Source organism: Chaetodon trifascialis, chromosome 9 (genome assembly GCF_039877785.1).
Source record: "Chaetodon trifascialis isolate fChaTrf1 chromosome 9, fChaTrf1.hap1, whole genome shotgun sequence".
NCBI classification, from domain to species: Eukaryota; Metazoa; Chordata; class Actinopteri; order Chaetodontiformes; family Chaetodontidae; genus Chaetodon; species Chaetodon trifascialis.
Genome location: NC_092064.1, coordinates 5,862,855 through 5,876,477, shown reverse-complemented (window position 1 = coordinate 5,876,477; position 13,623 = coordinate 5,862,855). Strand labels below are relative to the sequence as shown.

At 43.2% G+C, this 13,623-nt stretch overlaps 1 protein-coding gene across 2 annotated transcripts in view; it reads right to left on the bottom strand.

Moving 5' to 3' along the window:
• LOC139336333 (unconventional myosin-Ic-like) overlaps window positions 1–13,623 on the bottom strand; it is a 52,791-nt gene that overhangs the window by 14,369 nt on the left and 24,799 nt on the right. For both annotated transcript variants that reach the window (XM_070970401.1, XM_070970400.1), the window contains exons 2-4: window positions 3,032–3,187; window positions 2,355–2,470; window positions 481–679 (exon numbers count right to left, since the gene is read on the bottom strand). In XM_070970401.1, the coding sequence (XP_070826502.1) occupies window positions 481–679; window positions 2,355–2,470; window positions 3,032–3,187 (471 nt within the window). The remainder of the gene's footprint in view (window positions 1–480; window positions 680–2,354; window positions 2,471–3,031; window positions 3,188–13,623) is intronic.

The following is a 13,623-nucleotide window of genomic DNA, read 5'->3' as shown; positions in this document are numbered from 1 at the left end:
TGAAAGCTGGCTGGTGAAACCAAAGTCTCTGTATCAAACAGGCTGTTGAGAGGTTGCTGGTCATACTGCTCTCAACTAAGCGACAGTATGTAGCAACATTAGGATGACAGATTTCTGCTCTAATAAAAAAACTAATCAAACATTATTCATGCTAGTATGACATTTAGTACTTATTTTGACATAAAGTATCAGACTTGGCAAACACATCATTCGCTCTTCATCTTATACCCTGCTGACAGGTTGATATGTTAGTTTTATAAAAAGCAGATTTATCAACAAACCAATATACTCTACTATCAAGCCATAATAATCAACACAGCATCAACCTTCTTTTTGGAGTGAGTACCTATTTTTGCAGCCCATCACTCAACAGCCTAAAAACTTCATCTGTACAACAAACCCAACATGGTGAAAAGCTTGATTCCACTGCCGTCCACAGGCTGGACCTCAGGTTAATGAAGTGCATGTGTGGCGTCTCACCTCCAGCACAGGGTTGGACTGCAGCAGGCGGTCCTTGACGGTCTGCACCTGCTCGCTGGCCGGACAGGTGACGGCGTAGTACTGCAGGATCTTCTTGGATGCCTCTGTCTTGCCAGCGCCGCTCTCCCCAGAGATGAGGATGCACTGGTCCTTTCTCTCTGTCCTCAAGGAACGGTACGAGTTGTCTGCCACTGCATAGCTGGAGGAGAGGAGGGAAAGACGTGACAAGCCAGACAGTCAGCAGGTTGTTTAGAGACTTACAGATAAATGGACAGGCAGTTCATATTCAAGTCACTCTCTTTTAGCTTGATTGGTCTACACCAGCTCCTAACAAAAATAATTGGCTTTTAAGCTACTAAATGCTCCACTATGTTCTCCAGCGGGCCGCTTACTTTGTTAGTTTGGTGCTGGTGATAAGCAACCCTTTTCCTGAGTCAATGGGTAAAACAGAAATACGCATTTACATAATTCAGAACAAAAGTGGTAACAACACAAACAATTATTCAACAGTTATGGAAAACATGTGTCTGGCTGTAGCAGCATCGCAAAGTGTGTGAACATGGAAAGACACTGGACTCATGGTATGAATCACAAAGCCCAGAGTGGAACACAGCCTGCTTTGGTTACAGTATCATTTGTCAGGCCCATTGCTGCTATCAGCACTGCTTTGCTGTTTCAGCCTTTTGGACACATTTCTGACACCAGACTAATTGCTAGATAAAACCACTAGTTTGGCCTTTGCTGCATCACACAAATGTGTGTGTGTGTGTGTGTGTGTGTGTGTGTGTGTGTGTGTGTGTGTGTGTGTGTGTGTGTGTGTGTGTGTGTGTGTGTGCGTGCACTGTATGTGTGTGATACTGGGGAGGGCTTGGGGGCTGGGGGTTCAGGTTCAGGTCAGAGGAATTCCCTCTAAAGGGAGGAACACTCTTGCCTGGTACCATCATTTGCTTCCACCTCTCCCTCCCGTCCTCTCTGTGTAACCCTCCACCTCTACTTGCCAAAGCACATCTTTCTTTCCACTCAGAAGGAGAGAAAACATTTGGCCCGTCAGCTCAAGTGAAGAAGTAGAGAGAGGATGAAAAAAACTACCAGCAGCAGAGAGAGAAAGAGCTAGTGAGAGATTCTGAAATGTTTCGATGACGCCATGTTAAGTCTCCACAATGCACTCGATTGTTTTTTAGCTGACCTATGGGGTCTGGGAGGACTTAACAAGGCCTCTCTTGACCATTCCTGTGGCAGCCTTTCAAACAAACACTCTGCCTCATGCCGTGACGTCTAGCAAACAGAGTGACTGACAGGGAAAAGGACAGTCAGACCACAAGAGCATTACGTAGCTGGTTGACTGTGAGAGTGGCGCTTTGGCTAAATATTCCAATGCAGTCTAAACATACACACTGTGACAACATTGAAAAAGCAGGTGCAACATGAAGTCACACTCAGGTAAAAAGCTTCATCAAGCATCAATAGGCTCCTTCTTTTAGGGTGCTGAAGGAACAACAAAGCAACAGTAAACATGCTGTCCACCATGAATGGTGCAGTTGATGCTTGGGCCAAACATTAAAGATGAGGTTTCACTTGCATTAGCAAAGAGATGCGATGACTCGTTCCTTCTACACGTCACGCATTTACATACAGTCATACTACAAAGATGGTCAGCCACAAAAATGAGAATGAGAAATAAAACGGAGGAACATGACAGCTTGTTTTTAACGATTGTACGGTCTGATGGACTATTTGCTGGAACCAGCTTCTCACCATTTGACTGCTGTGTCTTTTAAGCAGGTAATTTGACTGTGAGGGCTAAACTCTGACAATGTAAAATGAATGCATAGCTGAGCTGCACACTGTGAGGGAAGCAGAGGCTGTGTACTTACATGTGTGGTGAGACCTCGTAGAAGTTGACCCCACGGTATCGCTCCATGTGATTCTTGGTGTAGATCTCCAGGTCTTTGTATGGGTTAACTGACACCAGCACTGAACCAATGTATGTCTGGTGGAAAGGGAACATACAGTCACATACTGCACATGTCTGTACTGTATGTCTACTGTCCGCCTGTCACCTCTTAACTTGTCCACATTAGCTGCTTCAGTGTGGGTGTCGATGTGAGCGCTTAATTCAAACTTCGCCCCTGCAGGCCTGTTCTTAATGGAGTGAAAATACAGTATACCCCTGATCAACCACAGGAAACCACTCCAAAGGCCAAGGTGAAAATGTTCAAGGAGAGGCTCAAAGGTCACTCTGTCATGTTCAGACCTCAGTTCCATTATGTTTGGACAAAGTCTCCAAATCTCTCTCTGGGGCGACAGCACTTGTGATTTGGATTTTAAAGCTCTGATGAGGTGCATTTTTCACTGTGACACATTTCCGTCTCTGCATCTGCAGTTTTGGCCAACTTGGAACAAGCAATTGCAGCAGACTAATTATTATTTAGAAGTAATTTTTAATTTTTTTGCTCAAATATCAACATCGCCCTCAAAAATCCAGCACTGGTCGGGCTCTGATGCATACACATGCAGTTAAACCACCACCCTCCTCACTACACCCACTCACATAGATGAGGTTCTCTTTGAAGCGTTTGCGTAGGTTCTCTATGAAAGCGGCCTCGCTGGTGTAGTTCTCCAGCAGGACAAAGTCCTGCACGCCCACCCGGTCTCTGGCTGTCAGGGCCGACTCCATCATAGCCCGCACCCCGTCACTAGCCACCACCTAGAGGACAAGCAGGGAGGAAGGTGGGGTCAGAGACTGAATATAACAACATAACCTCTGCACTGTAACACTTCATAAATCAGGAGGAACATCAAAAAGATACACACCACACACATAATCCATCCTTATTAAGATTAGGAGGAAAGGAGAGGACTAAACAAAACTAACAATTAAAATCATAAATCAATGCTGCATGAACCATTGCGAGTAAAAAGCATAGAACTTGTTTAACACACCACCATCAGTCACTAAAAACAGGTGGATTCAAAGCGTGATGCAGGGAGGCCAGCATGAACAGTTTCTCACTAAAATGTGATTTCAGACTAGACGATGATGGAATAAATGAAAAAAATGTCAGACTATCATTAATAATCAAACATAAGTCAGTAACTGTTGCTTAGAGCACGACTAGTAAAATCCTCTCAGCCCATATTTCAGCTCACACAAGCTAATTGCAGATGGCAGCTGATTGTTCTAAGTAAGTAGACAAACACCAAAGATATGTTTGAGGTAATGTTTCAATAAGACTAAGTCAAGGTACAGAGTCTTTTTGCCATAACATCTAAAATTCAAACACTGGATGTGAGCACAAATGATCATCTGTCATCAGCTTCAATCCAAAAATGTTTTCAACCAGCCTTATAAATCAGTAACATGCTGAAATCAATACATGTTTTTTATGTGCAAGTATATCTCAAAAGGTTCATTAAGCCCTTCCTGCTCCACACTCTCACCACAGCTTCCAACCGACTGTAGAACACATTCAGAGCAACACCATGAACCACTGTTTGAACTCTAAAGGCCATTCACAGACCTCACATTCATTCACACACATGCAACAGAAATAAGTGGACATTTTCATTGTATATAGTCCAGTTTTCTTTAAAACAGCCCCTCACTAAGTGATCTTACCACCTCTGAAAGTTGAGATGAAGCTCAACTGAAGGGGGGAATTTACCCAAAGTGCAAGCCCCACCCAGGTTGCACATATCTAAAAATATACAGCACAATTTTAGAATCAGAAGTGAAGTTAAATTGCAACACTTACATTTTTAAGATCTTCCAAGCCCAGGAAGCCATTTTCTAAAATAGAGGCTTGAGTTTTACGCATAAGATTACGAATGTTAGCCACATCCATGTTTAACATGTACTGAGTTGGACAGAACTACAACCAGCTCGACTTGTGCTGGAGGGTAGAGGTGGGGACAGGCAGTACAGGGACAGAGGAGACAACACACACACACACACACACACACACGCACACGCACGCACACGCACGCACGCACGCACGCACGCACGCACGCACGCACGCACGCACGCACGCACGCACGCACGCACACACGCACACACACACACACACACACACACACACACACAGTACAGCAGGTGTTGTTGTTGTGTTAAGCAGTACAGTCGTCTTCATCCCTCAGGAGCCCACAAAGAAGAGATGGAGAAACAGAGAAGTGCAAGCTTGAGGGAGGAGAGAACTTATTAATTAGCACTGCGTAAGACAGGAGGGAAAAATACAGAGGAGAGGTGTTAGAGGAGACGAGAGTGGAGGTGATGGATGCCAAGCTATGAGTCAAGTCCTGCACAGTCGCTCCATTTAAACTGCACTGCAAAGTTAACAATACTCCCTGAAATTCCACACAGCAGCGCTCTCAATAAGACAACACAGAGTCCATGAAGTCGCCTGTCTTTTCACTGCAGAACAGACACCCACATGCACAACATCTTGATCGTGTTTCACACAAGTATGCATGAATATGTTTGATCCTGGATTTCAAAGGGGAACTGCAGTGTCCCATGGTGCTTCACACGTGGAAAGAAGCCATAGGACACTGGCGTGGTGGTGTAGACCTTGTTCTGTCTCTGGAAATCCACAATACAAGTTCAGGGAAACGCCACTGACACCACAGCAGGTCCCTATAAACCTAATAAAAGTGGCTAGCACTGCTCTTTAATGAACCTTTCAAAGAGGAAAGTGGCCTGGCTAAGAGGGAGGCTGACTCACCTCTAATCTTTATGGTGTGAAGATGACTCACTGGTGTCGCTCTTTTTCTTCTTAATACAGCATCTGTATGAGCATACTTGTTTGTGTGCGTACGTCCTCACAAGTACACAACAGTGGCACAAGTCCAAAACGTGGACAGTTTGATTTTAATCTCTTTAGAAGAGGAGACTTTTACTGTTAGACTTTACAAGGCCCTGTGACACACAGCTCCCAGATGAAAGTGACTATAAACAGAATCTGCAGGGATTAGCATTGCTTTTTATTGCACGTTGGCTTCCAACATAGGCTTCTTCAGCACCTGTGGAGGCTTTGCTTCTGTCACAGACTGAGTGCTGCTTCAAGGCAAATGCATGTCAAGAAGAGTGGCAAGTGATGAGGAAAGGAGGCTGACACACTGACATGGTGGGTGTGGATAACAATACACAACAAGCTCAATGGTAGTATTTAAGGTTTAAGTTTCAATCCTTAAGGCTTTCATGAAATCAAACACCTTTTTTGATATTTATGGCCAGCCTTCTCAGCAATACCAATTAAGTGTATTCACATTCAATAATTACCTCTCTCTATATTATATGTCACTGTTAGCGGTGGTGTCTGCAACAGCATGTGTGTAATCCAGTTTCAATTATTTCTGAGTGCTTCTTTATCTAAACAATGTCAGTTTGTTAGGCTGCACTGTAAAAAGATGAACCAGCTGCCCTTCTGTTATATTTCTGACAAAGCAGCTGCTCGACGAGGGTTTGCTGCTGTATTAAACTGAATTTACTGTTGCCACAGTAACCATGGCTTTTACAAATCAACCAGGACCTTGAAGTTTCCAACTTCAAGGGAAGGGAAAGTGTTTTTGAATGCACTGTGCCGGTGAGGTATTGTTAGAAGTATGAATAGTATTTCAAGTATTTTTGCAAGCCTGTTTGAGTTCATGTCATGTCATGTTCCACATCCCATACATCCTTGTTTCTCTTGCCCTTGGACGCCACAAGCTCTGGTGACCTATTGTTTCACACATTTCTACAGAAAGCAAAGAAACTGCAGCTGTGTGTGTGTGTGTGTGTGTGTGTGTGTGTGTGTGTGTGTGTGTGTGTGTGTGTGTGTGTGTGTGTGTGTGTGTGTGTGTGTGTGTGTGTGTGTGAGAGAGAGACTAACATTCTTTGTCACCAGTCCCTGCACTTCTCACCTGTCAGTCAAACAGTATGGGGGTATTTTGACCTCCTCATTTTGGATTTTCTGCTGATGAAAATCTTCTGTACGTATTGCTGTTCATGCTAACTAACCACTTCTTCTTCTTAATCCAAACATGCTGATGTTGCTGCAGCTGCACACATATGAAAAATACAACTTCCTGTGTAGCAGAGGATTTTTCCTGGGACAGAATAACAAGGTGGCGGGAGTTTAGAGCAAAAGTAAATGCATTCACCATCAGGAACAGGTTATTTCATCGTTACGAGAGGTAAAGTTAAGATGTGATGGTTTATTACAAAAGCCTCCAAATATTATGGCGGCTGGGAAGAAAGAAACCACAGCCTCAGTTCCTCACCTCTTCCTCCTCTATCTCTCATTCACTTTCTCTCGCCCTCTCTCCATTACTTCATTGTTTCCCAATCCTGCTCTCACTGTTTGGCTTTCCTGCAAGTGGTGCAGCACACCGGACCTCCACCCGGTCTCAGGAACACGGCAAATACGCGCCTACCCGGTTCGGACATGTCGTCATGTTTTCCAAATCCTGTGTAGCAAACAAGGCAGCGGGGAGCCAGGTTAGCAGGAGGAGACCTGAGGAGGTGCAGCTCTCTGCTAAGATCTCTACCTATACTAATGTTTGATTCTTATGAGTTTCTGGTACCACTATGTAAACAAACACAGACACATTATCACAAAAGCACTAGTTTGACACCCAGACCAAGACTTTGTGTGTGTGGACAGTGATTAAAGGCATACCACTTGTTCAAAACTGGTGCAAGAACACTGCATTCTTTCAGCATGCAAACTGGCAAATGCAAGCACTGATGTATTCCACAGCTCCTCGTGCCACCTAGGATTTTTTGCCACCTGTTCTAATCACTATATGTGATTACTAGCTTTTGTATCCCAGTGCTTTCTCCTCCCTTTAGTGCCTCTGTCCTCTTTCAAATGACAGATTGAACAAGTGACCACATCTAATAGAAGCAGAGAAAAGGGGAGAAAGCAGAGGGATTTGTTCATGCAGCCAGGCTGTGAACAATAGCAGCTTGACCTTTGCATTGCCTTGGGTGTGCGCTCAGAGCTCAGATGTCACACTGTTTGTGTAAACCTCATCTCACCTGCTGCTTTCAGAGCACCATACAGTGCTAATGATCCAAGCATGGCTGGATAATGATGAGAATATTAAGACAAACTGTGACAGCCATTTAATCCTGCAAAACCTGGCATGAGACAAGTTAATTTTTTTTACTAAGAGTGTTTCCACTTTTACTGGCTTATTTGTGCTGGCTTGTGCTAGACCGGTGCTGTTTTGTGATTGCTGATGCAAGCAGTGAGCACTTAGTATACCATATATTAGGGGTGAACAGTCTACTGGTTTTGTCACTGGTGTCACGATCTGCTACAACATGGATTTTGCAGTACCCTCATTACCATGATACATGTTCTAGCATATCAAAAATAATGTCCTTTACTGTGCCGCTGCAATAACATGCAGGTATGCTACACATGTACTCATAGAACTGGAGTTACATCCAATAACTACTTTTCTCACTATTACGCCAACAACCAGTAACACAAAGATGTTGTTGACTGCAATAACCAACGCAAAAGTCTTCATCTACTCCCACCATCAGAGGAAGCGAAGACCCAGTGGATTAACTTGATGGCACTGTCCCCACAACAACAATTGGAAAATGGTATGTATGTGACTCTGCATGTGTGCACAATTCATTTTACTTCAGTCAAAGCAAAGCAGGATTCACTTTAACACTGAAGCTCAAAAACTTAGAACCTGTAAGTTTTGCCATTTGATCTTGCTTTAATGTTTATTTTGCTGGTTAGCCTGTTGAATTTGCTGTTAGCACATTCCGTGGCTAATGTGGCTAGCAGCATCTGTAGTAGAGATACAAGCTGGAGCAATGTTGGAGTATTTAATATTGAGGGACAGTGACGAGTATGCCGTGTCAGTATGTGTGTCTGTTGTTGCTATATGTAAATGATATAATAGTCCTTTATTTCTAACACTGCAAATAATTTAGAGCTGGAACAATTTCTTCATTGATTGAATAGTAAATCATTACAAAATTTGTCTGCAAAAATTATAAAATAAATAAAACATTAAAAATAAATGATTAGTCATATTTGAAAAGTGCCAAATATTTATTGATTCCAGCATCTCCAGTGTATTGTTTTCCCTCTTTTATGATAGCAGGCAATTTTGGGGTTAGAAGAAGAAGACGACCCGTGATGACATCATTTGGGGTATTTCTTTCAGTTTGGAACACCCCCTCCAGACCAACAGAACTGCTTTCAAAGGCTCAGTCATGCCAATAAAGAGTAAAGTGAACTTCATGTTTGAAATTATGAAGGTGGAGTGGCCCTTTAAGAACTGCACTAATCTATTGACACTGAATAAGAACCAACACAAAGTTTTCTGACATCAGACGGATAAGCAGGGTTTGATTAAATATTTAACATTAAAAAGACTTGATTCTTTTCCACTTTGTTTCACACACAGCTACACATAACAGGTCTGCATGTAGCGTGTCTTTGTCAGACTGGATGAGATTCAAAGAGCTAATAATCAAATCAGGCCCCAGAGCACTTAAACCAACTGGAGTTAAATATCTGTGCACATAAAACATCCAGGTTAAACATGCAAAAAGGAGAGGAGAGGAGCGTAGCCATCAGATCTGTTAGAGAAAAAAAACACAACTTCTTCTGACTTCTGTTTCACATGATTTGTGGAACTTCTATAATGACAACCAAACAAGAGGAGCGTGTGGTTCTGATGAATAAATGGTTAACTACTCGCAGAATGTTTTGCCATTTTTCTACATTTTTCCATTGCATCAATTGTCTGGCACTGATTTCTCCTCTTCTCTCATCTGTTATGCTCTAGATTGTAGGAAGAAAACGGCATGAACTGAACAATGACTAGATTAATTTTTGAAACATTAAAGTATCGAATGTCAGTGTAAATGTAATAAAGCTAAAATGGTGCCAAGTGTGACATCAGAAGCCATGCAAGAGGTGATGGTGCCTTGTTGGTTTTTATTGGACCACAAGTCAATCACAGGCTTTACAGAACAAGGAAGTGGCCAACAAATCACATTCCAACACCTTGTATTACTGTGCATGCTGCAAATAGCAATGATACATCGCTGAAGCATTTTCCCGTTCCACACCTGTACAGGATCCACGCTTACTGACATTCTGATTACCATGGAAACACCACTACAGGCTTTGTCGTGAGCATGTTCATTTCCACCCCTACAGATCGCGGAGCCACTCTGCAGAGCAGTCAGACAGGCGGGACGAGCTAGCTGAGTCTCCCGCAGGCTGCAGAGATGAACCAGCCTGCCTGAGGACATGTGGGCCACAATAATACAAACCGCAGCTGGGAGTCTATACTTGCATATTATATTTGGTCACTACTTCATGAAAGAACCCACCGTGGTTAACTGTTCCTGAGCAAGTCATGACTCTGGTGCGGTCCCACCAGCTCCAGGTGTGCCATTCCATAGCTACCCTGAACTTTGATCTCCATGGAGGGGGCAGGGAGCAGACAACTCCCCTACTCTGGATATCACAGAAATATTCCATTTTCCCCACAACTAGCACTTTATGTCTCTGATTCCAACCATTATACAAAATAAAAGTGACAAATATATCGTTGCTCTGTGGTGCCAAGATCAACCTCACCAACAGTAAAAAGCAGCTGATTTGAAAAGCAAAAATTATTGCACTGCCCAAAATATATCAACATACCTAAAACTACTGATACAACACGACTCATATTAGTACAGACACACAAGAAAGATGCGAAGTAACAATTAGCTCAACTGCAAACTGACATGAATCCTATGCTCTTAGTTTGAGTAACTACCTTCACTTTTAACATTCAGTTCAAATCACAAATAAGTCATTTTTTACGAGACATTTATGAGTCAGTCAGGTCAGACACAAGAATGTTGTGACACTAACTTACCCGACCCCAACGATACTCCATGGAGAAACAGCTTTGAGATTTTCAAGTCCTTAGGTTTGTATTCCAAGTACAATAAACTAGATTAGCAAGCAGAAGCTTTTAACTTGTCAAACTTCATAGCAGCTTAGACTTGATGCAGTCTAGAAAGGGCCTAAAGTGGATAGCCTGCAGAGAGCGAGGCGAGCCTGACATAAACTACCTATTGAACTGAAGACATGCCTTGCTGGTAATGATGACAACTGTGTCAGGAATCTCTCAGTGCATTGTACTATCCTGACCAATCTGTCAGTCCTCCATCCTTCACTCACATTGTTGTAGGAGCAGAGAAGGCTCGTAAAAATTGATCAAATCCATATGGATGCATGTGCATGTGCCAGAATGCGAGGGTAAATAGTTCTATAGAAGTTCTGCTAAATAACAAGTTTGAGTAGATTGTCCTATCAGTAACAGAAGAGTTTTTAGACTGATGTATCACACACTTTTTTCATTAACTCACTCACTCTCACTCTCAGTGAATGCCAAAGAATGTTGCCCAGCCACACAACACCACCATGTGATTGCCTCGCCCCGGGGCGGTACAAACACACACACAGACAGTAATGAGGGCACACCTTCTCCAATATCAAATAGATTCTGATTCAAATGGCTGTGACATCCACATGACAAATAGAGAGTCATGGTGAAGAGGGATGCTGAGATCAAGGAGGAGAGTGAGTACAAACAGTTTAAGGGAAGCATGAGAAAGACGTGGGCAGGTGAACAGCAGGCTGTTATGGCTCTGGCTCTCACCTGCCTCTCCTCTGTCCTTGAAGTTCAAGAACACACTTTCAAGGTTGTTAAACAATCCAACTGCCACTGTAGGCACTCATTACAAATCAAGCAGCTGCTAAAAACCCTCTCTTTCATTCAAATAAACTCAATTACCCACTTCAATAGCTGGACCAGCTCACACACAATTCCTTACCTTTCAAACTCTTCAATGCAAACCTGCAGAGATTCCTTAACTTACACTCAACCACAAAACAGCATCCAGATTTCCCTATGTTTCTGCAAGGCGAATGTATGCTGGGTATCTTACCAGAGGTCTATACTTCATGGTTCCTGCCCTGCGCTCGAGTGATTTGGACGTGGTTTTCTCGTTCCCACTGCGCTGATAGTCCAGCTATAAGAATGTGGCCTCCAGCGCCGTGTCCAACCACTATTTAGCCGAGAGTTTGTTTTTAGAAGCTCTCCCCTCCGTCCTGAGACCCAGCTGCCATAGCTTCTCCTCTTACTGCTGCTCATACACGCTGAACACACACCTCACTCTGCCTCACTTGCTCGCCACTCGTTCACCCACTTTTCGTCTCCCTCCCTCCCTCCAGAGGAAATGGTCCCTGTGTTAGGTGACACATAACCCCCTCCTTCTCTCTCTCCCTCCCTCCCTCTCTCTCTATGCTTTTTTGCCCTGCTGCCCTCCCCTCAAGTCAACAGGCACTTACCCTAAAAACTTACCATAGTTCTGCTCATTTTCTTCCTCTCTCTCTGCTCTTAAGAAAAAGGAGAGGGTACAGGAGAGCTAACAAGTCTCCTATCATATGCACACACACACACACACACACACACACACACACACACACACACACACACACACACACACACACACACACACATCTGGACCTAACCACCCCTGGAGAGAAAAAAGGATGAAAAGGGAAAAATGTGTCCTGATGCCAAAGGGCTAAAGAGTGTGTGTGCACCCAAGCGTGCTTGTGTGAAAAAGGGAAACTCTTAAGTAGTAAATGCAGCATGAGCCTATAAATAAGCATCTATTTGAGCCAAAAGAGTTTCCTTTTCCCTTTCTCCTCCCTTTCTTCTCTGCCTTCACTCCCTGCTCTCCCCACTCTGCAATTTACAAGCTGAAGCAGAAACCAGACAAGCAGCCAAGAGACCCACTGTCATAAATATGGCTCTTGATGCTTGCTGCATCCACTCACACACACAATACACACCCACACGTGCATGTATACAATGATGCATGCATGCATGTACAATGATTTGCCATCATTAGTCCAATATCATTACAGGGAGTGCAATTACTCCAGACCAGCATTGTGCGTACACACACACTCGCTGCAGATCAAAGGCCTCAGCAGCCTAATGCATCTGCTTGTTAACACTAATAACAACTGACATTTCACAGGCAATGGGCATGTGGTGCTGAGAACAAAGAGGAAGTTTCCACTTTAGTTGCTGGACTAATACACTGACATTAATGAGGGCTAGTTTTTAGCCTGACTGTGATCTGTCTGAAGCCTACAGCAAACTTAGTTTTTTGTTGAGGAGAGAATGTCACTTGAAAATTTTGAGAAATGCACTTGTTGTCTTTCTTACTAAGAGTTAGATGAGAAGATCAGTGTCAGTCATATCTGTCTGAAGCATATGAAGCTGAAGCAGGATGATTACCTTAGCTGAGAACAAAGACTGAAAGCAGAGGGAAACAGCTTGCATGGCCACTGTGGTTTCATATGTAATGGACAGATGAGACACTGCTAAATATCTTCTCATCTAACTCTTGGCAAAAAAACTAATATGCATATTTACCAAAATGCTGTTCCTTTAATGTACCAAGCAGCACAAAAAAATCTGTTATATTCCTTCTTACCTGAAGTGTAATTTGTCAGAAGACCAACACCAAAAACACAAAGGGTTATGAATATAAGAAATGGGTGACTAACACATTTAGCTCCTTTCATTAAAATACAAGGTAGGAAAGAGATGGAGACACTATGATATATAGTTTAAGGACAAATGTAAAACAGAACTGGCCTCAGATGTGAAAGAAACCCCAATAGTTCCTGATGCTGGGCAAAGTGGGGCACTCTAATCCATGGTGGCAGAGGCTACAAGGCGCAGCTTCAAAGAGCAAAGCAAAGGCAGGAAGGCCAGCTTTTATAGGCCTCATTAGGATGACCCGCTTCTTCCTGCTGATCTGAGAGAATAGGCCCATAAACCCAAGGACATGGCGCTTCCTATTTCTGTATATTCAGTGTCTCTAGGTCTAGCTTCACAATCACATCAGGGTTTTTTGATTAACAGTAATAACGAAAATAGGAAAGGAGCTGGTGAAAAGCAGAGAGAGGTTGGAAATGAGGGAGAAAAGAAAATTTAAATGAGAAAAGTGAGAGTGAGAGTAGGCAGAGGCAGAGGCACTTCTCTTGTTTCAGATATTTGAACTGCCATCATCTTCCTCATCATCTCCATTTCCTTCAG